Source organism: Trachurus japonicus, chromosome 15 (assembly GCF_045865225.1).
Source record: "Trachurus japonicus isolate A0001 chromosome 15, Traja_1.0".
In the NCBI taxonomy this organism is placed as follows: Eukaryota; Metazoa; Chordata; class Actinopteri; order Carangiformes; family Carangidae; genus Trachurus; species Trachurus japonicus.
In genome coordinates this window covers 31,769,864-31,792,741 of record NC_140921.1, presented here as the reverse complement: position 1 = coordinate 31,792,741, position 22,878 = coordinate 31,769,864, and the positions used below count along the sequence as shown (strand labels likewise).

Here is a 22,878-nt window from a genome sequence, read left to right as displayed (position 1 = left end):
CAAGAAGATTCCAAGGATTGGAGGGGAATTTCTCAGAAATGACACACTATTCATTCTTATAGTTAAAAACTTCTCAAAACTACATCAGTGTGAGTTTTCTGAATGTTCTAGCAGCCAGTCAGTAACAGGTGACACCACATGGTGTCCTGGCACAGCGGTGGCTTTGACAGCGTTCTTCCTGGTATGTGTAGCACAAAAAAAACGCACACGCTCACCCTTGTGGCCCACCCACTACACAGGATTATGTTCACGCTTGAGTTATGAAACTGAGAGCTCGGTTGTCTGTCGTCAGAGCGTTTGCTTTAAGATTACATAATGTCACTATAAGTTGTCACAACTCATTAACCTCATTGCCTCCTGGCTCCTAGGAACGCTTGGCTCTGTTTTACTCTGTGTCATAACAGTGTCGTTGGAGTCCCGTACACATCCCAACGCCCCCACCCCCACCCCCCCCACCCCCCCCCGGCCCTTTTGTACAGAGGAGGCTGTGTTTTTGGACTGACGCAGGAGATGGATTGATATGCATTGATAACATTTGTCTGATTGATGTCTGATTGTCTAATATATCCTGCAGCAGACAGTTGATACTGAGAGAAATCAATGTGTTTTCATACATGCACCTTTATCATTACAAAACACCTGACAATAAAACTCTGCCCTCTATCAAATAATATGATCTTATTCATTAATATTTAGCAAAACACTTCCCACTCAAAATACACACACAAGCTTTTCTCCAAAGCTGTCGAGTGTATCGTGCTGTTGTCACTGAGATGGATCCATAGCACTCATGTACTATTTAATTTAAAGAGCTTTAGCAGGTTCCATCCACTGATGACGGCTGAATGTCTGAAAGCTGTGGAAAATGTTAGTTACTGGCAGGGCTGAACAATATCAAAGAAAATCACATTACACTTATTTTGACAAATAGTGTGATTGTTGTGATTTTTATCATCTCATTTCCACTTAAGAAAAATATCACAATGATAATGATGTGATTTTTGCTGTGGTCATGTTCCTTTATATCTAGTTGAATGGGTCAGAGATTCTCTGGAGCACCACAGTGCTTCATTTATTGAACGTGTGACTCATTTTAAAAGTGCAGGTTCTGTTGTTTGGATATTACACTCAGTCATATTGCGATTTTATTAATATTTTGCTCAATTATTCAGACCTATAAGTGGACAGTGAGTTTGGATTGTTATATAAAAACAATTTCCAAAATCAATAAATACTTTTTATGCTGAATTAGTGACATGTATTATTCAGCAATTTAGATAAATAATTTAGAGAGGCATAACAATTCTAGATTCCTATTTACCTGCTATAGTGTGTTAGCAGAGGTTTGATGCAAACATAAGCGTAATTGTAATAACAAAACTAAGATTTAAAAGCTTTTCATCAAATGTTTAGATATCTCAAATTATTGAAAAAATTAGAATTGATCAAATGTTGAAATAAAAAAGCTTTTAAATGAAGACATAATATGTAAATATTATTTTAATGACAGATTTAATTAATTTTATGCTATAACACAGGATGTTTTAATAATGACTGTTTCTACAGTTTGATTATTATTTATACATAATCAAATTCTGTCAATATGAGCATAAATAAATACACAATCATAGACGGGGAAAAAGAAATAAAGATAAATAATAATTTTGTGTTGATTTTCTGCATCTCTATTAGACGTGGTTAACTATCAGCATGAGGTCATCACACATCATCATTTACAGCTTTTTATTTGGCCTTACATCACTGTGAAGCCCTGGAGTGATTCCACAACATCTAATCTGTAAAATATCTGGGAGGGATTTCGAGCATTTCTAAAGGCTTAACTGTCCTTTGGTATCATCGCTGCCTCGGCGGACTACTTTGAGCCCGAGTGCTGCCGCTGCGGTGATAAATTTCTAATTCTAGCCCAGGCCTGAATATTCAATACAGTAAACTTAACCCTCTTCACTGTAAACAAATACCTTCTGAAGAGCCCCCACATTTGGCTGAGCTGTATATAGGAGGACTCAGGCTGGTATGTGCTGTGTATACAGTTTCTGCTGTATGCATTGGTGTGGGAGTGTGTGTGTGTGTGTGTGTGTGTGTGTGTGTGTGTGTGTGTGTGTGTGTGTGTGTGTGTGTGTGTGTGTGTGTCTGTGGACAAAGAGGATGTGAAGGAAGTTTTTTTTTGACATGGTGTCTGAGTTGGTGTCTCTTCTCTTGCAGGTGACTGGGAGTGTTATCCTCATGACCCCACTGTGTGGCATGTAAGTCACTCTTTCGTCTTTTTCTTGCTTTGTTTTAGTTTTTCTTTTTTTTTTCAAATGAAAGAAAAGGAAATAGTTGTCATGCTTGTAAAGTACATTGCTAGATGCTGTACCTCTTAATTCTGTTTTTAAAAAAATATTTATTTTATTACAAAGAATCAATTAATGTAAAATAATGTATGACATCTCACATGCCAGACACTTTTCCTCAGGAAAAAACCCGTCCAGACCCTGGGTGTTTATACCAGCAGGCTTTTACAAAATTAATGTTAAGTGGCTGTTGTGTTAAATCAATCTGTGAGCAAACTTCAGCTAATTTATTCCTCTGAAAATGCTGCAGACCATTGCAGCTTTTAGTGCTGTGTGATCCAGCTGTTCCCAGATGAAGGTAGCAAAACCTTAACGTGTTTATAGTTATGCAAATTGTTTGAACCTTGAATCCTGTGTGATCATATTTTAATGACCCACAAACTTGAATTTGTGTTCACAGTGAAGACTTCGTAGTCGTAGAAATTAGAGTTGTATTCACAAGACTTTGCAGTCACAGCTTTTAGATTCATACTCACATAAAAACAACAATCCTAACCCAAACAATTTCTCAGACTCATGTGTATGACAGCAGAATTTTGTGTACAACTTTTTTATCGACATACAAATGTTTATCATTACGAATACGAATGGTTAGAATCATGGACACATCTTTTTGGAAGTGGTCTTACTCCATATGCCGCATACAGACCATAATACTGTACATCCGTGATAGTTTGGACCAGAGAAAAAAAACAAAAAAACGTGTGTAAACGTGAAACGTATGAGCTGAAAAATGAAACAATGTGTCATTTTTGCACCGGTATGTGTGGAAACAGCCTAAGAGTGAATGAATGAGAACAACAGTTCTCTTGTTGAACTACTTGAAGGATAAAAGCAAAGACGGTTTATAAATATATGTGTATTCTGTACAAGTTCAAGAACCATTCTTATGCATTTTCTGAGTTGTTCACCTTTATTTTAGGCACCAAAAATTTGGGCTGGTAAAAAAGTTAAGTTAACTTCAGGCTGCCTGTATGTCTTCTGAGTGTCTTGTTGTGTTGCAGCATCCTGTAACCTGGCAGCCATCCAAAGAAGGAGACCATCAAATTGGACGAATCACACTCAGCAAGAGGAGCGCTGCAATGCCTAAAGAAGCTGGGGCTCTGCTGGGGTTAAAGGTCAGAGCAGGGCCTGAAGAACACAGTCAACAACCAGTACTTATGTCTACCAGTGATATGATGGACATGACACTAATCTCTCTCTCTCTCTCTCTCTCTCTCTCTCTCTCTCTCTCTGTCTTCCTTAGGTGGTGGGAGGCAGAGTAACAGAGTCAGGGAGATTAGGTGCCTTCATCACTAAAGTCAAGAAGGGCAGTCTGGCTGACGTGGTGGGACATCTTAGAGCAGGTAAACCGTCACGTCACAGCAGCCACGCTGTTTACAGCCCCTCAGAAAGCTTTAGGCATTTAGATAAGATGCCTTTCACAGTGTGTCAGAGGGTGTGGTGTCCTAAAGGTTGCCATAGTGCAAGCTATTTTTAGAACGGCGGAGCAGAGCCGCGAGCTACTCAGAGCTACGCTATGGAGGCTAATGGGATTTCTTGGTTTCCCTCATCAAACTCATCAAATACACAATCCAACAACTCCAAAACGCTCTGGTGGACAAGTTGTGACCTGCACATTCACCACGTTATGAGATAGTAATGGAATGTTACAAGACGGATGCAGAGACTGCATGCCGAAAAATTGCCCCAGACGGGAATGTGCATCAGCGGTTTTGCATGAATTTACCTCGAAAACAACTCTGTCTCGTAACGTTGCGTTATTATCTCGTAGCGTGGTGAATGTGCAGGTCACAACATGTCCATGAGAGTGTTTTGGAGTTGTTGGATTGTGTATTTGATGAGTTTGATGAGGGAAACCAAGAAATCCCATTAGCCTCCGTAGTGTAGCTCTGAGCAGCTCACGGCTCTGCTCTGCCGTTCTAGCTTGCACTGACAAATAAAATTAACAAACCTGCTCCTAAAACTATAGGGATTATGGCAATGGGCCAATTTGCCAAATCTTGAACTATCTCTTTAACAAACTACATACACAATAATAAGTTGATCCTTCTACCCAAGGCTTTATCTGTCCCAGTCCTCTGTTTAGAGCTCTATTGTTTATAAAACCATGATTGAGCCACACTGTTGCACTGTGACATACAGTATTACCTTCATTACCATGAACACACACTTAGTTTATTTTTAGTATTTTCAGTCCAGCATGCACAAGCTCACCAAAGACCCTACCCTCAGAGGACTGTTTGAATAGCATTTAATAAAACTACAATGTCCAGAAGTTTATATTTGAATGTGAAGGGAAGTCAAAAGTCAAAGAAATCAATGAAGAAATTAATCAATTATTAGTTTTATTCTCACAAAATATTATATAATAAGAAATATAGGATTACCCCTGGCCATGTGCTTTGATTTATCTTTTTAAAACCTGATTTTCTGACTCATGGCCAACCGTCCTGTCCGCTTTCAGGAGACGAGGTGTTGCAATGGAACGGGAAGCTGTTACCAGGGGCGACCATGAAGGAGGTTTACAACATCATCCTGGAGTCTCAAGCTGAGCCTCAAGTGGAGCTGGTGGTATCCAGGCCTATTGGGTAAGTCAGGAATAAAACAGATCCCGTACACTATTGGTGCCCCCTTTTTTTTTGCTGTTATTGGTGGTAATGTAAACCTTTAGTTTTATGAATCAGTCACCAACCTGCATGCTGCACTGAAGTTAACCTTTGCTGAAGCAGGCAGTGCTGACTGGGGGTCTGAGTCAGAGTTGGCTGACCTCAGGTAAGCCAGAAGACAGGGACGTGTATTTGTATTCTGACCGTGTGACTGCATTCAAAATATTCCAGACACCCAGCCATTACCTGCTGTTGGGGGCTGCCAGCTTTTGGAACAGGAGCTTTCCATTAAGTCTCACACGTCTCCTTTTAAAAAAGCACTCACGTTTAATTGTAGGATGGTGTAAGGTGAGTTATTATTGACCTAATAAAATCAGCTGTTAAAGACAGGAAGTGGCTGCAGCAGATATTTTGGGCTGATGCCAAGATGGTGGTGAACACATTAGTCACTGCAGTTACTGTAGTTTGACTGTGTCAGTTTGAAACTATCTTTCATTCATCCTTTACAATTTTACTGTAAAGAAAACATTGCTATTAATATTGATGATGGAGAACTGCCATGGATGTGGTTTTCACCAGATTATTAATTTCCAGACAGCATACAGACATTCAGTTGTTGTAATTGTGTACAAATATTTAAAACATTGTTCATTCATTATTTCACAGTGCCTTTATGTATTTATTTAGTAAATAGAAATAAAAGGGGATTTTAAAGGAAATTTAAGAACATATTCATTTATCATGAAAATCTTAATTATCTCTTTTCCTGTAAACACATTTTCACATTTTTGCATGTTCAGCTCACCAGCTGTGCACTGACTAATTTTTGCTAGTATTGAAATGTATCAAATGAAAATATGCTAATTTGAGTTTGTCTCAATCTCCCATAAATTACATACCGGTAATTCAGTACAGGGAATGTGAAAAGACATTTTTCTGTTCTCTGTTTACAGACCTGGAAAATGATTAATTGCAGTTAAATGTCATTTTACACATCTTTTGAGGGATCAAATGGAAAATTCTAATTGACATACAGTACATTGATCAGATCACAGCAAAAATTATTTTAAATTCGGTGTATGATCAGATAATCCCACATAAATGATGTTATTGCTGAAGATACTTCAAGTCTCTGTCATGGAGCACCAAATGTGCTTCAGTGTTATAGACATGCAGTAATGACTTTAAGGTATTGCAGCTTTTCTTAGGATTGAATCTCATTTGCTCTTTGATGAAAAAGTTGAATGTATTAATTTCTCTCCAAACACTCACGAAGGGTGTGTAGAAAATATCAGTAAGTAATCTGCCCATTTTATTAGGAACCCTTAATCCTCTCACACATATGGAAACAGTTTTGGTTTTCCTGGTGCCATATTGCATCTTGAAATAAAACTGAAGTTTATTAATCAAGATGCCAATTGATGCAAATATTGGCTTTTTGAAAAGCTAATGAAATTTCTCTTAATTCATCTCCAACTAAATTAAATTGACTTGAACGGATGCAAAATGGCCAGTAGGAAATATCCATCAATGTAGCATTACTTTTTGCAAGCTTCTTAAGCAGTGGCTGGGATCCCTCTCTTTTACCCCAGGAAAAGTTTGAGGATCCCAAAGTAAAATCAAATCAAAATGCTCCTTTCTGCTCTAATCTTAATCCCTTGGTTTGGAAGTTGGGACATTGGGATTCATAAAGCAAGCGGAATTTATTTTATTTTACTTACATCTTTTCATTATTTATTTTTATTTTGGAATGGGCTCCAAGGCAGCCGAGGGTCCATGAAACACTTATCAGTTTAATGTTTGAACCTCAAATCAGAAGCTAAAATACCAACAGTTTAAATAGTTCAACATTTTAGAGAGTGAAATTATAAATTGGATGTCAATCACATGTTTTCATGTTAAGAACAGAGCTGGAGTTGGGATGCAATTAGCCTGTCTACCTCTATGATGTATGCTAATGAATGCTAAGCTAGGCTAACCACATCCTGACACCAGCTTTGTACTCGAGACATTTAAAGCAGAAGTAAGTGGTCCGGTCGTTTTCGCTAATGCTGCGTTCCAGGCAGGCTTTTGAAATCGTAAATTACAGCTTCAAGTCACAACTTACAACTTTGTAGCGTTTCAGGCAACCCACTCGTGTTTTTCCGACCTGTTTTACCGGTGAAAGTCACTATAACGGCCACTCGTAACTTCCGACCGGTGAACTCGTACCAGATCGAACTGGTACCACTTCACGGTCGGAAAAATACGAGTTTCCTTGAACGCACCATAACAGTCCTCGTCGCTACGTCACCACATTCACGGCGTTCCTTGGCTGCACACACAGCCCTGCATGCCGTTCTCTCTCCTCATTGGATAAAAACTGTAGGATACGATAAATGTTTTCTCTTCGGCTCAGAGCAGAGCAGAGGGACTGAGAGACCCGTGTTTCAGTCCAAACACTCTATGTAAGTGATTGCTGTCGGAAGATATAACTATTTAAGACTTATATTAACACAAATATATCACTTACTTCTGCTTTAACTCATAAATAAAGTGAATGATTGTAAAATGTTGAACTATTGCTTGTGTCATAGTGAATTTCAAACAATCTACATCCTGTTCATGTGTAACCAATCAAACACTCTGCAGATCTCTGTGGTGGGGTCACTAAGTTAAAACACTGAACCTTCCCACTTTTTAAAAATTTTGAATTTCTATAAACAAAACGCACTGATAAGCGTTACATAGATTACCATGCTTTCTTGATAGTACATGAAGCTGGTACAATGGATTCTGGGTGTTTCTCATGGGTGTGGACAGACCTGAGCTACTGTGTGGGCAGAAACCTACTGTATTGGTTCTCCTCCATTCTCCTCTCAGATGATGATTGGCCAGACTAAAACAGCTGTCAGAGTGTGGGAAACACTGCAGTCATGAGAAGAGCTTGGCTCTATTCACATCTGCCCTTTTGCTTCTTTTTAATCACATAACATCAGTTCTGAGTCTCAGACAACTATTATTTACGATGCTACGTTCCTCCGGCGAACTGCTCCTACATTAATATGCATGTGTGCCTGTGCATCAAGAACACTACTAACTTGATTAAATCCAGTGTGATGTTGGAAAGAGAATGACTGACATTTGTCTCTGCTGCTTCTTTTTCAGTGATATCCCAAGAATCCCCGACACGTCCCACCCTCCATTAGAATCTAGTAGGTATCTCCCGTGGCATGCCGAGGCATCTCTGTATATGTATGTCCATTTGCAGTTCTTTCTGGCTGATTATCTGTATTACAGTTAATGGGGTAGTTTAGGTCAGGGGTTCTCAACTACCGGACTGGGGACCAGTACCGGGCCGCAGAGAGAGAATGAAAAAATATATAATTGTTTGTTTTGTCTAATTTACACTTCCTGTTGTTTAATTTTGGGAAATTTTGAGTGTGTTTGAGTGTGGCGACGGGCTCTCCACCACTTCATCAGTTTGCTGAAAACTTAAAGGGAAAGTTCAACATTTAGGCAAATTGGCCCATTGCCATAATCTATCCTATAGTCTTAGGAGTAGGTTTGTTACCTTTAATTGTTGGTGCAAGCTATTTTTAGATCAGCGGAGCAGAGCTGCAAGCTGCTCAGAGCTACGCTACGGAGGCTAATGGGATTTCTTGGTTTCCCTCATCAAACTCATCAAATACACAATCCAACAACTCCAAAACTTGTACAAGTTGTGGCCTGCACATTCACCACGCTATGAGATAATAACATATTGTTATGAGACAGAGTTGTTTTCATGCAAAACCGCTGAATCTTTTTTATATTATATGTAGGCTGTAGTGTAAACAGAAGAATGTACGCGACTGTGGGCCACGATAAAATTGTTCGCCATTTGGTAAAAGGTTGGGAACCCCTGGTTTAGGTGACATACTGTGGGATTGTGTGAGGTGTTTTCCTGTTGTCATTGTATCACCTGTCACAGGAGCTGAGTGGTGTGCTGCTGTGGATGCCCAGTATGAACTTTTTGCTTATTTGCTTCTTTTCTTAGAGTTACACTACCAGTCAAATGTTTGGACACACCTTCTCATTCAATGTTTTTCTTTATTTTTTATCACTTTCTCTTTCTAACCCTAACCCGATTCATACTGGAGACATCAAAACTGTGAAGGAGCACATATGGAGTTATGTTGCAAACACAAAAGTGTTAATCAAAACCAAAGTGTTATCTGTCACCTGACCTAAACCCAACTGAGATGCTGAAGGCAAAACAGCCAATTAAGAGCTCAGCACCTCTGGCAACTCCTTCAAGACTGTTGGAAAACCATTCCAGGTGACGACCTCTTGAAGCTGATGACAGAATATGGCTACTTCAAAGAATCTAAAATTAATTGTTTAAAGGGATAGTTCAACATTTTGGCAAATTGGCCCATTGCCATAATCCCTATAGTCATAGCAGCAGATTTGTTACCTTTGATTGTCGGTGCAAGCTATTTTTAGAATGGCGGAGCAGAACCACAAGCTGCTCAGAGCTACACTATGGAGGCTCATGGGATTTCTTGGTTTCCCTCATCAAACTCATCAATAATAAGTTGTGACCTGCACATTCACCACACTATGAGATAATAAAAGAACGTTACGAGACAGCTGCAGAGACTGCTTGCTGAAAAACTGCCCCCAACAGGAATGCACATCAGCGGTTTTGCATGAATTTACCTCAAAAACTTGAAAAAAAACTTGAAAAACTGCTATGACTATAGGGATAATGGCAATGGGCCAATTTTCAAAAATGTTGAGCTATCCCTGTAACATTTTTTTGTTTACTACATAATTGCACGTGTTCCTTCATAGTTTTGATGAATTCAATATGAATCTACAATGTAGAAAGTAATGAAAATGAAGAAAAAACACTGTCCAAACTTTTGACTGGTAGTGTAGATGAATACCAGTCTCACAGCTGTATGGAAAGGATAGAAATGAAATAAGAAGCACTAGCCTTCACATAGAGAGAAATAGCCAGCCTTTTTTAGGTGTATTTACTTTTACATGTTTTTTGTTTTTTGTTTTATTTATATCAGAGACCATGTACAAAATACATTAACCTGCGAAAGAGATGCCTGTACCAGATTTTGCTCATAGCTACTTTCCATCTGCAGTCCCTGGGTAGGTGAGGGAGGGAGGTGTAGTTAAATGCAGAGCAAAACCCAACATAGTAACTACTACAAATGTGGTTTACATGGCCTCAGTATTTCTAAACAAGAGCCCATTGGACTCAAAGTAGGACAGAAGCTTGGTAATTTGTCATCCTGACAGGTTAGCTATGGAACAGTCTTAGGGCCCTAGTTTCCTAGACCAGGTGAAGTCTAACATCAGCGCAGCTTCGCCACGCCAACGGGGTGTGGCCCAGGTCCATTTCGCAAGATTGGTGGGCCGCGCAGTCAGACTTAGACCAGCGCAGCCCCTCCCCTCGTCCCTCCCACCGGCGCAAACGGCCAAGAGGGAGGAGACAGGGCGGGAGGGAGACAGGAGGAGGAGAGAAAGGCGTGGAGTGGGTTTGACACAGCCGAGTCAGATCTTCACCAATCAAAGGAGCTCCTCTCCTCACCTTTAACTGCGCGGCGGGTGATGCGCGCTGCAAGTTTGTCATTTTATACTTTGACATGGACGGAGGAAACAGCGACGCCAGAGGCCGAACCTCTCCCAGGAGGAAACAGCTGTTTTGGTCCGGAGGTCCGAGCTCAGAGTGACCAATAATGAGTTTACTAATATACTTAACCAGGATTGATCTGATACACTGAGAACCCCTACCCAATCTAAGAAACAACAACTAATAAACTAATAAAGAAACTCACATTTATTCAAACCCTGTGTAACCAAGATGAGAGGTGTAGGCTACACTAATCACAACATAAACAAAGACCATGTGGATGAAATCAGCGTAAAGGACGCGCGCTCTCTCTCTCCCTCTCTCTCTCTCTCTCTCTCTGTCCGTCTCTTTTTTTTTCTGTGATAGAGATGCTGAGTATACTGTAGTAGGCTATATACTGACTATCTGATACCGAGGCTGTTGTGGTGGACTAAGAGAGATGATGATTTGTGTTTTGTTTTTCATTAAGGCTGCGTGATGCGGTCGCACGCGCTACTGAATTAATAAATAAATTAAGTAAATAAATAAATACAGCGATCATCACAAGGGCAGAGTGGTATCTCAACACGGCAGCGACATGCAGTCATCCACCCTCAGTCCTGCTTGGGACATCCACAGCTGCTTTTCAGTGCCAGTTCGTCCCTGCTGTGTTAATTCAGGTGGAGTTTCCTTTACGCACCGACAGCCTTTGATCTCTGCTTTGATCTGACGTCAGATGTGACGGGACAATCTATATAGATATAAATTCACGTGTTGATTCCGTTAGTTGCATTAAATAGTGGTTATTGTGGATATTTATTGCATGGAAATGTGTCTGGAACTGTGGAGATCTGCCTGTGAGGTCTTGGTGACGTGTGTGCACTGCAGGTCAGTCAGCCAAACTTGCACTGCACCTGCTGTGCTCCGCCCTGCGCTGAGATTAGACCTGGTTGGAGGTGGCGAGCTTTCAGCGCAACCTCAGCGGGACATTTTTGCACAAAACTTGCACTGCACCAAGCTGAATCTGTGACGCCTCCCCCTGCTGCGCGGCCACGCCTATCTCAGCGCAGCGCGATCTGCCAATCTTCCAATCTGACTTTGCGCTAGGCTGCGCTGGTCGAAACTTGCATTAGACCGGCTGCGCTACCTTGCGCCACCTGCGCTGCGCCACCAAACTAGGGCCCACAGTGTTCTCTATGCTGGATATTGTAATGTAAATATGAACACAGTCTTCATTCTTAGAGTTGGACTTGATTACCTTTCCACTCTTCTTCCTCTGACTCCTGACGACACATTTTGTCTCTGTTCTTGTGACTTTTTGTCCCCTCTGTGTGACACCCGACATTCTTCTCCCGGGGTTTAAAAAACTCTATGTCTTTGTTTGTCTTCATAGCAGGTTCCAGTTCTTTTGAGTCACAGAAGATGGAGAGACCGTCCTTAAATGTCCTATCTCCCTCCAGTCCCGGGATGCTCCAAGACGCTCCGCAGTTAATGCCAGGGCAGCTCTCTGTGAGTCCTTGTGATCTGACTGTGGTATGCTGTTCATGTGTTGGTTTGTTTTTGTTGTTGTTTAGCATCAGAATCGTATGTATATGTGTCTCCGGTTCAGGTGAAGCTGTGTTACGACAAAGTGGGTCACCAGCTGATAGTCAACGTGCTGCAGGCTGTGGAGCTTCCGCTGCGGCCTGACGGGCGACCCCGGAGCCCCTACGTCAAAATGTACTTCCTCCCCGACCGCAGGTACTCCAACCAGCGCTGCACAGGAAGCCCTGTAGACAATTCCGGGCTATCTTTTGGCAAATTTAGGCAAATTCTGAGCAACAAACAGGAGAATAGAAAGACAGGACAGTTGACCATATAATGTTCATTTTGCACCAGTTGAGGATTGAATCCACAACTTCTAGAACCAAAGACCATTGTCTATGGCACTGAGCTAATTGGCAAGTGGCAGAGCTACGGTGGCTTCACAAATTGAGTAAGCCATTCACTGTCGTGCAGGCAGATTTGAAACCACTCAGTACGTTTACATGACACTTGAAAAAAACGAATTATTGCCTTAATCCGACTATAACTGGACAACTGAAGTGCATGTAAACACCTTAGTCCGACTGAAATCGGAGTTGAGAACTCCGATTAAGACACCCAGATAATGCGATTGGAATTCGATTTTCTCCGTCATGTATACACCTTTGTCGGAGTATAACTGGACAATGCATGTGCGCATGCTCCACAACAGTAGAGACGGCACCAAGTGGAGTAGAGAAGCCGCCCAAACCCGGCAAAGTAAAGAAAAAAACCCAACATCAGCGCCGATTCAATGCATTTCACACAGCGCAACCAGCAAGAGTGTTTTATTTAAAAAAAGAGAGAGAGAGAGAGAAAGGAAGCCCGCCCCGTATCCTATTCTCAGCGCGCATCCGGCCCAGACTGGCGCGTCTGGTCGGGTACTGCAGTTGAGAATTTATTATTAAGCTTATAAATTGTTTATATTCAGTTTTTTACGAGGTGACAGAAAAGTCAACAGGACAGGGGGCGTATTAACCCGCTGAAGCAACGGGTGACGCCGCATGCGGGGGCGGACCCCGTCAGTTATTCGGTTTTTCCAGTTGCATGTATATTGAGACAAGGACAGAAGTCCGACTTGACGCCAAAATCGAATTTTGAGCATAGCTCGATTAAGCTCTGCATGTAAACGTACTGACTGTAAAAAGAAAAGTCAGTTTTTGAGGTAAGATTCTATTCTATTCTGTACATTTGTTTCACACAGACCATCTGGTATTTTGATGTGTTATCATCAAATCCCTCCTTGGGTCTTGAACCCACATCCTCCAACACCAAGAACCAGCTCCTAACTCACTGAGCTAATTGTCTGGTAGCTAGACCTGCTGTGTAGCCTCATTTATCGACTCAGGTAGTCAATGCCCAGGCAGCTGTTGTCATGGCAGATTTAAAAAATGGTCAAAATCTCAGAAATTCTGTTAACTAAACAAAAATCTGATAATACATGAATTCTATCTCGATAGCATGGGAATGTTGGTGAATTGTTTTAATGATGAGTGTTTTTCTTCATAAGAGAAAATCTGATGTTTAAAAATGCCACTCTTAGATTGACTGCAGTTGTTCCCATGAGAGCAGAATTCAAAATGTTCTAGAAAATTCAGTTTTTGAGATAAAATTCTGATATTTGCCAAACTTCATCAACCATGACTCCAAAATATTCTCAATTTTTTCAGGAAGATTGAAAATGTATTTAGCAGGATTTGGATGGTATATGTTTACAGTAGTGTTTACAGTCAAATGTTTTCATGAACTGTAGACTAAATTTTTTTCTGAGAAACAAGTTTTGTGGAGGACAGTCTGAAGATGCTCTCTAGCAAGTTTGGTGACAACTGAGCAAAAATTGTGGGAAGAGATACATTTTAAAAGTTTTACAGTTATTGAAAAAAACAGAGTGATGGACTTTATGATTTGTAATGAGTTTAAGTGGACAAAAGTTTCAGCAGTATCTGGGCTACATTGTGGTGAAGTTTTAAAACTGTAGCATCTACCGTTGGTTTGGTAGTAATTTTTAATGTCTTTAATGTTTTAATGTTTAATGGCATGTCCTTGGAGTTGAGTAAATCTGGCATGGGACTGGACCTTTGTTCAAAGTTTGGTGATTTTTCAGCCATGGGAAGTATGACTTCCTCGGAAGAAGAAGAAGAAGAAAGAAGAAGAAGAATTCCTAGGAATACAATAGGGTCCTGGCTGCTAATTAGAGCCCAGCCTCTTCCAGCCTCTTCCAGCTCACGGCCCACTGGAGGCTGAATCATGTTCTCAGAGCACTTTTTGTTTTAATCATAATCAAACACTCAGGACTGCAGCGTAAGCAGGGGGAGGTTTTTCTTTTGCTGTTTGATCAGTTGTCATTTCAACATCTCATCTGTCTCTTCACTCTCTTTGCTTTTAATCCTGCTTGTTGCTAACAGCTGTCAGACTGATACTGTACATGTAGCAGACAAGTATGTGACTGTCACAGCCTGGCTCTTACAGCCATGACAAAGAGGGAGAGATTAAAATGCGGGGGGTGAGCATTTTAATCTCCAAAAATATAGCATTTAAGTTGAGTAAGATCCATACTGACCTTGAGGGTAGGTATATAATAATCACTGGTCTTTTCCAGAATCAAAAACTTACACTGGTGAATATTTATGCACCCAATATATTTCAGGCTAATTTTTTATCGGCCCTTTATCCAGTGATTTCCTGCTACATGGAAGGACCGCTTATCATTGCAGGAGATTTCAATTGTGTGCCAAATGCATTGTTAGATAGGTCGAATGGTCCTCTTCCATCTGATAGACGAAATTCAGCTGCAATGCATGAGTTCCAGACGCAGCTATCAATCAGTGATATTTGGCGCATGGTAAATTCAGATAATCAAGAATATACCTTTTTCTCTAACCCACATAGCTCCTATTCTAGAATAGACAGCATCCTCATGTCCTCCAACCTTACTCAAAATATAATTAATTCTCAAATTCATAGTATTCTTGTGAGTGATCATGCAGCTGTTTCTGTTTCTTTTGTTCCACCATCTAATCTTTATAGATCCAAGCAGTGGCGATTAAATACTTCTCTTCTTAAGAGTACAGATTTTGTTTCATATATTAGAAACAAAATCTCTGAATTTTTTGAGATAAATTTGAATTCAGTATCAACTGTGTCCACTGTATGGGAAGCCTTTAAGGCTACATGCAGAGGATGGATCATCAGTTATGCAACTGCTGAGAAACGTAAAAAAAATTGAGAAAAAGTTACATTTAAATGTTAAACTAAGGAAACTGGACGAACAGCATATGGCTGACCTTTCAAATTTAGATCTTAGAAAATCTCTCACTGCTACTAGGGCAGACCTACAGAGGATTTTACATGAGGAAACAGCCTATGCTTTATTTAGAACACGAAGATTGTATTTTGAGTCAGGTGACAAGGCAGGGAGGATGTTGGCAAACAGAATAAAACAGATAGAGAATAGGCAGTTCATTCCAGCAGTTAGGGATGAACAAGGTAGACTACAGTGTGAGGTTAAGTCAATCTCCCAAATTTTTAAACAGTATTATTCTAAATTATATGGAACAGAGGGTGGGGCCAATAAAAAAAAGATGGATGCCTTTTTTGAGCACTTTGAGCTCCCTTCTGTGGAGAGGGAGGATAAACTTAAGTTAGACACCTCCTTGACAAGGTCAGAGATTGAGTTTGCGATTGGGAAGATGGCTTGTGGGAAATCTCCAGGGGAGGATGGTTTTGGTGCAGAATTTTATAAATGTTTCAAAAATCAGTTGTCCCCCATATTACTTTTACTTTATGAAGAAATCATTGAACGTGAGACCATGCCTCCCTCCATGTGTAAAGCTGTCATATCCCTATTGCCTAAAGCTGGAAAAGACCCCACTTTAGCAGGAAATTATAGGCCATTAAGTCTTCTTAATAGTGACTACAAGATATTGGCAAAGACACTTGCCCTTCGTTTAGAAGGTGTAGTCCCTTCTATAATACATGTAGACCAAGCTGGTTTTATTCCGGGCCGCCTAGCTGCTAACAATATGCGCAGGCTTTTTCATGTTTTGCTGGGCGCTGATTCTCTTAATGAGCCTGCAATAGCTGCATCACTTGATGCAGAGAAGGCCTTTGACAGAATTGAATGGCCTTATCTTTTTTATTCTTTTGAAAAGTTTGGTTTTGGTCCGAGGTTTATCAGTTGGGTTAAGGCCCTTTATTGTAATCCAATCTCAGCTGTCAAAATTAATGGCCTTATTTCTGATTTTTTCCCCCTGCAACGTGGAGTGAGGCAGGGGGGATGTCCGGTCAGCCCTCTTCTTTTTGTCATTTCCCTGGAACCCCTGGCCTGTGCAATTCGCGCTTGTTCAGACATACATGGTGTTAATTTATTTGATTATGATTATAAACTGGGCTTGTACGCTGATGATATTTTACTGACATTGTGCAGACCAAGGTCTTCCTTACCTGCTGTTTTAAACTTGGTTAATACTTTTGGTGGTTTTTCAGGGTACAAAATAAATTGGAAAAAAAGTGAGGTGATACCTCTTAATTCTAACACATTCAAGTCTGATCTTGGGGATGTACCGTTTTTGTGGCAGTTAAAAGGAATGAAATATTTAGGAATTACTATCAAAGCCCCAGTTACAGAGATATTTAGTTTGAATGGCCCATCTGTCCTGCGTACAGTAAAAGATGACCTTGAGAGATGGTCCAGCTTACCACTTTCTTTATGGGGCAGGGCTGAACTTTTGAAAATGAATGTTTTGCCTAGACTTACATATATAATCTCTTATATCCCTCTTAAATTCCCTGATTCTTGGTTTAAAGAAATACGTCACCTTTTCATTAAGTTTTTATGGTGTGACAATAAACCCAGAATCTCATATCAAAAGCTATGCATCCCCAGATCTAAAGGTGGACTAGGTGTTCCAGATTTATTTAATTACTATATCTCATTTAATGCAAGGTATCCACTTTCATGGGCATGTAAGGATATTTATCAGGCAGGCAGCTGGGAACAGCTCGAGGAATCTTTAATAGCTCAATATAAAGATAGATCCTTAGCTTCCTTATGGTACCACCCCAAACCTCCTATTGCTTTGGATAATTGTATTATCAATTTCTCATGCTCCATTGTTAGAATTTTACACAAAAGGTTTAATATTAATAATGGACTATGTTTCCCCTCGTGTCCTATTTGGAATAATCCTGCTCTTATGTCTGGAAGAGGCACGCTCAGTAGTAAACAATTGATGACAAGTGGCATTTATACAATTGGTCAGATTTATGACGGTAAGATTATACCTTATGAATTGATGAAGGAAAGATTTGTCCTATCAGATATGTTCTTTTTGACATATGCTCAGTTATCTTCTATTTTGAAAAAAAAGCACATTGAGGGGACAGAGCCTGCCTCTTGCCAAGAACAGGATGACGTTTTCGCGAGAGCTACTCGATCGAGACGTTCTGTCTCCTGTATTTACAAATTTCTGTCATCTGATTGTTATAAGTTGTATATCCCCACTCAAGTGGCATGGGAGGGTGACCTTAAATTATCTCTGTCAATTGCACAGTGGTCCTTTATTTGGAATTCCGGCATACATTTGTCTAAATGTGTAAGATACAAGATGATTCAGTATAAAATCTTATGCAGAGCCTATATGACTCCTGTCAGACTAGCAAAGATGTCGGAAAATGTTAATGATTTGTGCTGGCATAATTGTGGCCTTCGTGGCTCATTATTACATCTCTTATGGGAATGTCCAGCGGTCCAAACCCTATGGTCGGAGATGTATGCAATTATGACAGAGATCCTTGATGTCACCTTCACCCTGTCTCCCATGGTATGCATTCTGGGCTGTAAGCCTGACAATATAACCTGCCCCATTATCAATCGTCTATGGGCGCTGGGCTGCCTCACAGTCAAAAGGTTGATCCTTTGTAATTGGAAGGAGCGAAAGCCGGCCTGCTTTTCTAAGGAAGTATGGCTGGAGGAATACTTAGATCTCCTCAACATGGAAAGAGCAGCCGGTTTCCTGAAAGATTTTGATAGGGGTCTTGGGAGACAATGGGATGTTATTAGGAGATATGTGAATTAGATTTGGTCCTTCCAGTATCGTATTTTCGTTGAGTTTTTGTGTTTCCCCGGACATTGTTTTGGAGTATCATGTACCACCCCCCCCATTTTATTTTGTGTGTGATTTTGTCCTGTCTATGTACCCGGCGTGTGTTTGGATTATGTTCTGTCTTGTCTCTATAAACTGGATAAATTTTGAATTAAAAAAAAAAAAAAAAAAGACAAAGAGGGAGAGACCACCGTGGCAACAATTAACAAATGTTTATTTAATAATAAATAATAAGATACTGCAACAAAGGACCGGAGCATGGGGTGTGAGTGTCAGTAAATAGGTATGTAGAGCATGTTGTGTGAGTGTGAGACGTATGTGTGTGTGGGGTGTTGTAAGGTGCATAACACAAAGGAGCAACAAAGTAAACTAAGGGCACTGCATCGCCGTCACCGGTACCTGCAGGAGAGGGGAGAAGGAGAGAGAGTGAGAGCACAATCAGCAGGCCTGGCTTTATAACTTGGTGACACCGGGCCCAGGTGTCACCAGCAGGCCCTAATCAGGAGGGCGTGACCAGAGGTATGGCACCAGCCCACCACTGGGGACGTCACAGTGACCATGATGTGGTCCTAAGATACAAGATGATACAAGAAAAAAGACATTTTATTTGTTTTTAAAGAGCATTTCATTTTAAAAATATAAACATAATGTATTTATATTTTCCTTTTATATATATTTCATTTTTTAAAACCTATTTTATCCTAATTTTATTTCAATTATATTTTTTCACCTAAATTGTGGTATTAAAGGGATAGTTCACCCAAAATTCAAATTGCACTCATTATCTACTCACCCTCATGTGGACTAAGGGCTGGGAGAAGTTTCAGAGTCCTCCATCCCTTCTCTGAGTTACAGGGGGTCTCGGCGTAGCAGTGCATGTCCATATAACAGTTGCAAATGGATACCAACTGTCTTCGTAACAAAAAGACACACCAAAAAATAGGGGTGGGAGAAAAAATCGATTCACATATATATTGCGATATCTTTTTTGACGATTTTTAAATCGATTTATTTTTTTGAATTTTTGAATTTTGAATTAAAAAAAAAAAAAAAATTATATTGTGCAATGTGCATTTCTTAGCCTTTTTTACATACAGAGAGTACAGGTTTTGAAAAGGGTTTAAGTTCACTTTATAATGGAGTATGTTAATTTATAGGCTCCTACAGTATTTGTGTGCAGATAAATGTTAAAAATGCAGACTAAAAATCGAGAGAATCGGCTATATCGTAGAATCGCAATTTAAATCGAATCGCCATCCAAAAAATCGTAAAAGAATCGAATCGGGAGAAAAGCATATCGTCCCAGCCCTACCAAAAAACATCCAAATACCTCCATAGTGCTCGTATGTAATTTCCGTCTTGTATTGAAGCCCTGAAATGCGAAATTGTTCTGAAAAAAATTAAAAAATTAAATGAGTCTATATTTCAAGCTTGTTTGTAGCAGAAGCTCCTCTTCCTGGTCCATCCAAATCTTGCGCGATTTGCGCCAGCGTCAGTGCGACGCCAGGTACTACACTAATGTTGTAAGGTTGGTTTTCAGCCGTGAGACGCCAGGTGAAGACAGAGAGCCTCCATTCTCACTCCTAACAAGTCACAAGTCATAAGTCATGTGGTTAACTATCACAATTACTGCAAAGCTTTTTAATTAAGGTAAAAAAAAATTGTTAGCATAGCCACGGGAAAAATCCTGCTTAGTTCCTCTTTAAGATCAAGAAAAAGCTAATCAGACAGACACATAATCATCTTTCTCTGAGCACTGACATTAAGGAGCTGTCAACCTGTTTGTGTGCATTTGTGTGTGTGTGTGTGTGTGTGTGTGTGTGACTGTAAGTGTGTGTGTGTGTGTGTGAGTTAGTGTGTGTGGTTGTGTTTCACAGAGACTTCATATAAATGTATGGGAGAAAGGGGTCAGATAGTGATTAACTACAGCGATATCAGAGGTTTCCCTTATTAATGAACTGACCTCAGCTGTGGCTCTGGCCTGAGGCTCAGAGGTTGCCACGGCAATTTGAGGGGGTTGCCAGGACGATAGACAAACCCCAGGCTGAGGCAGACAGAATTAGACTTTTTCAAACATATATTGTATTGCTACAGCACTTTCATTCCACTTTACAGTCCATTTCAACTTTTAATTAATCACTGTTCAATAAACATGATCATTTTTTGTAGAAATTCTGGGATTATAATGGTGTGTACACAGAATGTTCAGGCTAGAGTGGGTGATGTCGTGGACAAAGTCCAGCTCCTATCCAGGAGTCTGGATCCAGAACCCAGAGGTCAGGCCCACCAGATCCAGCACCAGCGCTGGTTCCTTCCTTCCCAGAGAGGCCACGTTCCACGTTCCCAGAGCCGGTGTCTCTGCCACCCAGGTCAGGGTGGCCGTGGCCCATTGACCAGCAGTTCCTTCTGGGTAGTGGTCTTCCTGAACTACTAGGAGCCTAATGTCTGGTTACAGACTGGTGCCCTGGACTTCCTCCACGCAGGCTGAACTCGCTTGGGGTCTTCTTGAACCATTCTTTGTCTGGCCCCTTCCCCGGAGAGGCACATTTTTAGTTTTTTTAAAAGGATTTTTTTTTTATATAAAATGTTTTTTTTGTTTGTTTGTTTTTTTTTAATAGAATCTCTCTCTCTCTCTATATATATATATATATATATGTATATACATATATATATATATATACATAATATTTGGGGGTAATCGGATGATAATGGGTGGAGGGTGGGGGTTAGAAAGTGGGAGGGGGTTCTTACGCCATTCTCCCTCTTTCTCTTCCTCCTCTCTCTCCTCCCTTTTTTTCTTTCTTTTCTTCTGCTCCTTCATCTCCTCTTTGAGCCTCTTTTCTTCCTTCTTCCTTATCTTTGCTTTCTCTCTATCAGTTTTGGAGGCCAGTTCCTGAAGCCCATTGTTTTCCATGGTCAGGCGCTGCATGTCTTCCTCCATCCTTCTGGTCTGTAACAACCACTGTCTCTCCTTGTTGAGCCAGCTCTCCTCCAAGTCGATTCTCTTTTTGTGCAGCTCCTCTTTCTCTTTCCTCTCCTGTGCGAGTCTTTCCAGCAGGGCGTTGACTTTGGCCTCACAGTCATGCCTCATGTTGCTGGAGCTTGATCTTCATTTCCTGGAGTTCCAGCGTGCACTCCGGGTTCTTTTGTACCAGTGTCATGTTTTTCCTTTTTATAACTGCTGATCTGTGCACACAAGTGCACGCAGAGGTCTGCAGTTATTTCATAGCTGTAGAGGTCAGTGCCTCGGTACATTTGCCCCATGGCACTAAGAACAATAGACTGCTTTTACACAGACTTTTAAATGTCAGTATGGTGAGACAGGTTCGCTTCTTAAGCAATGATTTACTTACTAAATAACAGTGAACAACATGAAGAGAAATCAAAAAGCTGCAAACAATAAAATACACATCTAGTTAAAGGGATAGTTCACCCTAGAATGATATTTCGCTCATTATCTACTCACCCTCATGTTGACTAAGGGCTGGAAGAAGTTTCAGAGTCCTCCGTCCCTTCTCTGAGTTACAGGGGGTCTTGGTGTAGCAGTGCATGTCCATATAACGGTTGTAAAGGGACACCAGAGCTCTTCGTAAAAAAACACACACAAAAAAACATCCAAATACCTCCATGATGCTCGTATGTAATGTCCGTCTTGTGCTGAAGCCCCAAATTGCGTAATTGTCCCGAAAAAAATTAAATAAGTCTATATTTTAAGCTTGTTTGTAGCGGAAGCTTCTCAAAGCTCCTCTTCCTGGTCCGTCCAAATCTCGCGTGATTCGCAGTAACCGCACTGACGCCGGCGCAAATCACGCGAGATTTGGACGGACCAGGAAGAGGAGCTTTGAGAAGCTTCCGCTACAAACAAGCTTAAAATATAGACTCATTTAATTTTTTTCGGGACAATTACACAATTTGGGGCTTCAGCACAAGACGGACATTACATACGAGCAGCATGGAGGTATTTGGATGTTTTTTTGTGTGTGTTTTTTTACGAAGAGCTCTGGTGTCCCTTTACAACCGTTATATGGACATGCACTGCTACACCAAGACCCCCTGTAACTCAGAGAAGGGACGGAGGACTCTGAAACTTCTTCCAGCCCTTAGTCAACATGAGGGTGAGTAGATAATGAGCGAAATATCATTCTAGGGTGAACTATCCCTTTAAAAGGATAGTTCAGCATTTTGGCCCATTGCCATAATCCCTATAGTTTTAGGAGTAGGTTTGTTACCTTTAATTGTCGGTGCAAGCAATTTTAAAACGGCGGAGCAGAGCCACAAGCTGCTCAGAGTTACGCCACAAAAGCCAGTGGTGGGATTTCTTGGTTTCCCTCATCAAACTCATCAAATACACAATCCAACAACTCCAAAACGCTCTGGTGGACAAGTTGTGACCTGCACATTCACCACGCTATGAGATAATAACGGAATGTTACGAGACTGAGTTGTTTTGGAGGCAAATGCATTGTCAGAACTACATTCCAAAAAACTGCCGCTCGAAAACAACTCTTAACGTTGTGTTATTATCTCATAGCATGGTGAATGTGCAGGTCACAACTTGTCCACCAGAGCGTTGTGGAGTTGTTGGATTGTGTATTTGATGAGCTTGATGAGGTAAACCAAGAAATCCCATTAGCCTCCTTAGCGTAGCTCTGAGC

At 40.7% G+C, this 22,878-nt stretch overlaps 1 protein-coding gene across 14 annotated transcripts in view; it reads left to right on the top strand.

Annotated features, from left to right (window-relative positions):
* The window catches only part of rims1a (regulating synaptic membrane exocytosis 1a), a 165,134-nt gene that overhangs the window by 106,853 nt on the left and 35,403 nt on the right, over window positions 1–22,878 (top strand). For 8 of the 14 annotated variants that reach the window (XM_085800972.1, XM_085800967.1, XM_085800971.1 and 5 more), the window contains exons 7-14: window positions 2,224–2,264; window positions 3,359–3,472; window positions 3,601–3,700; window positions 4,822–4,945; window positions 6,240–6,257; window positions 8,111–8,157; window positions 11,950–12,065; window positions 12,166–12,296. In XM_085800972.1, the coding sequence (XP_085657098.1) occupies window positions 2,224–2,264; window positions 3,359–3,472; window positions 3,601–3,700; window positions 4,822–4,945; window positions 6,240–6,257; window positions 8,111–8,157; window positions 11,950–12,065; window positions 12,166–12,296 (691 nt within the window). The remainder of the gene's footprint in view (window positions 1–2,223; window positions 2,265–3,358; window positions 3,473–3,600; window positions 3,701–4,821; window positions 4,946–6,239; window positions 6,258–8,110; window positions 8,158–11,949; window positions 12,066–12,165; window positions 12,297–22,878) is intronic. The other 6 variants (XM_085800970.1, XM_085800973.1, XM_085800969.1 and 3 more) reach the window with 4 other exon arrangements.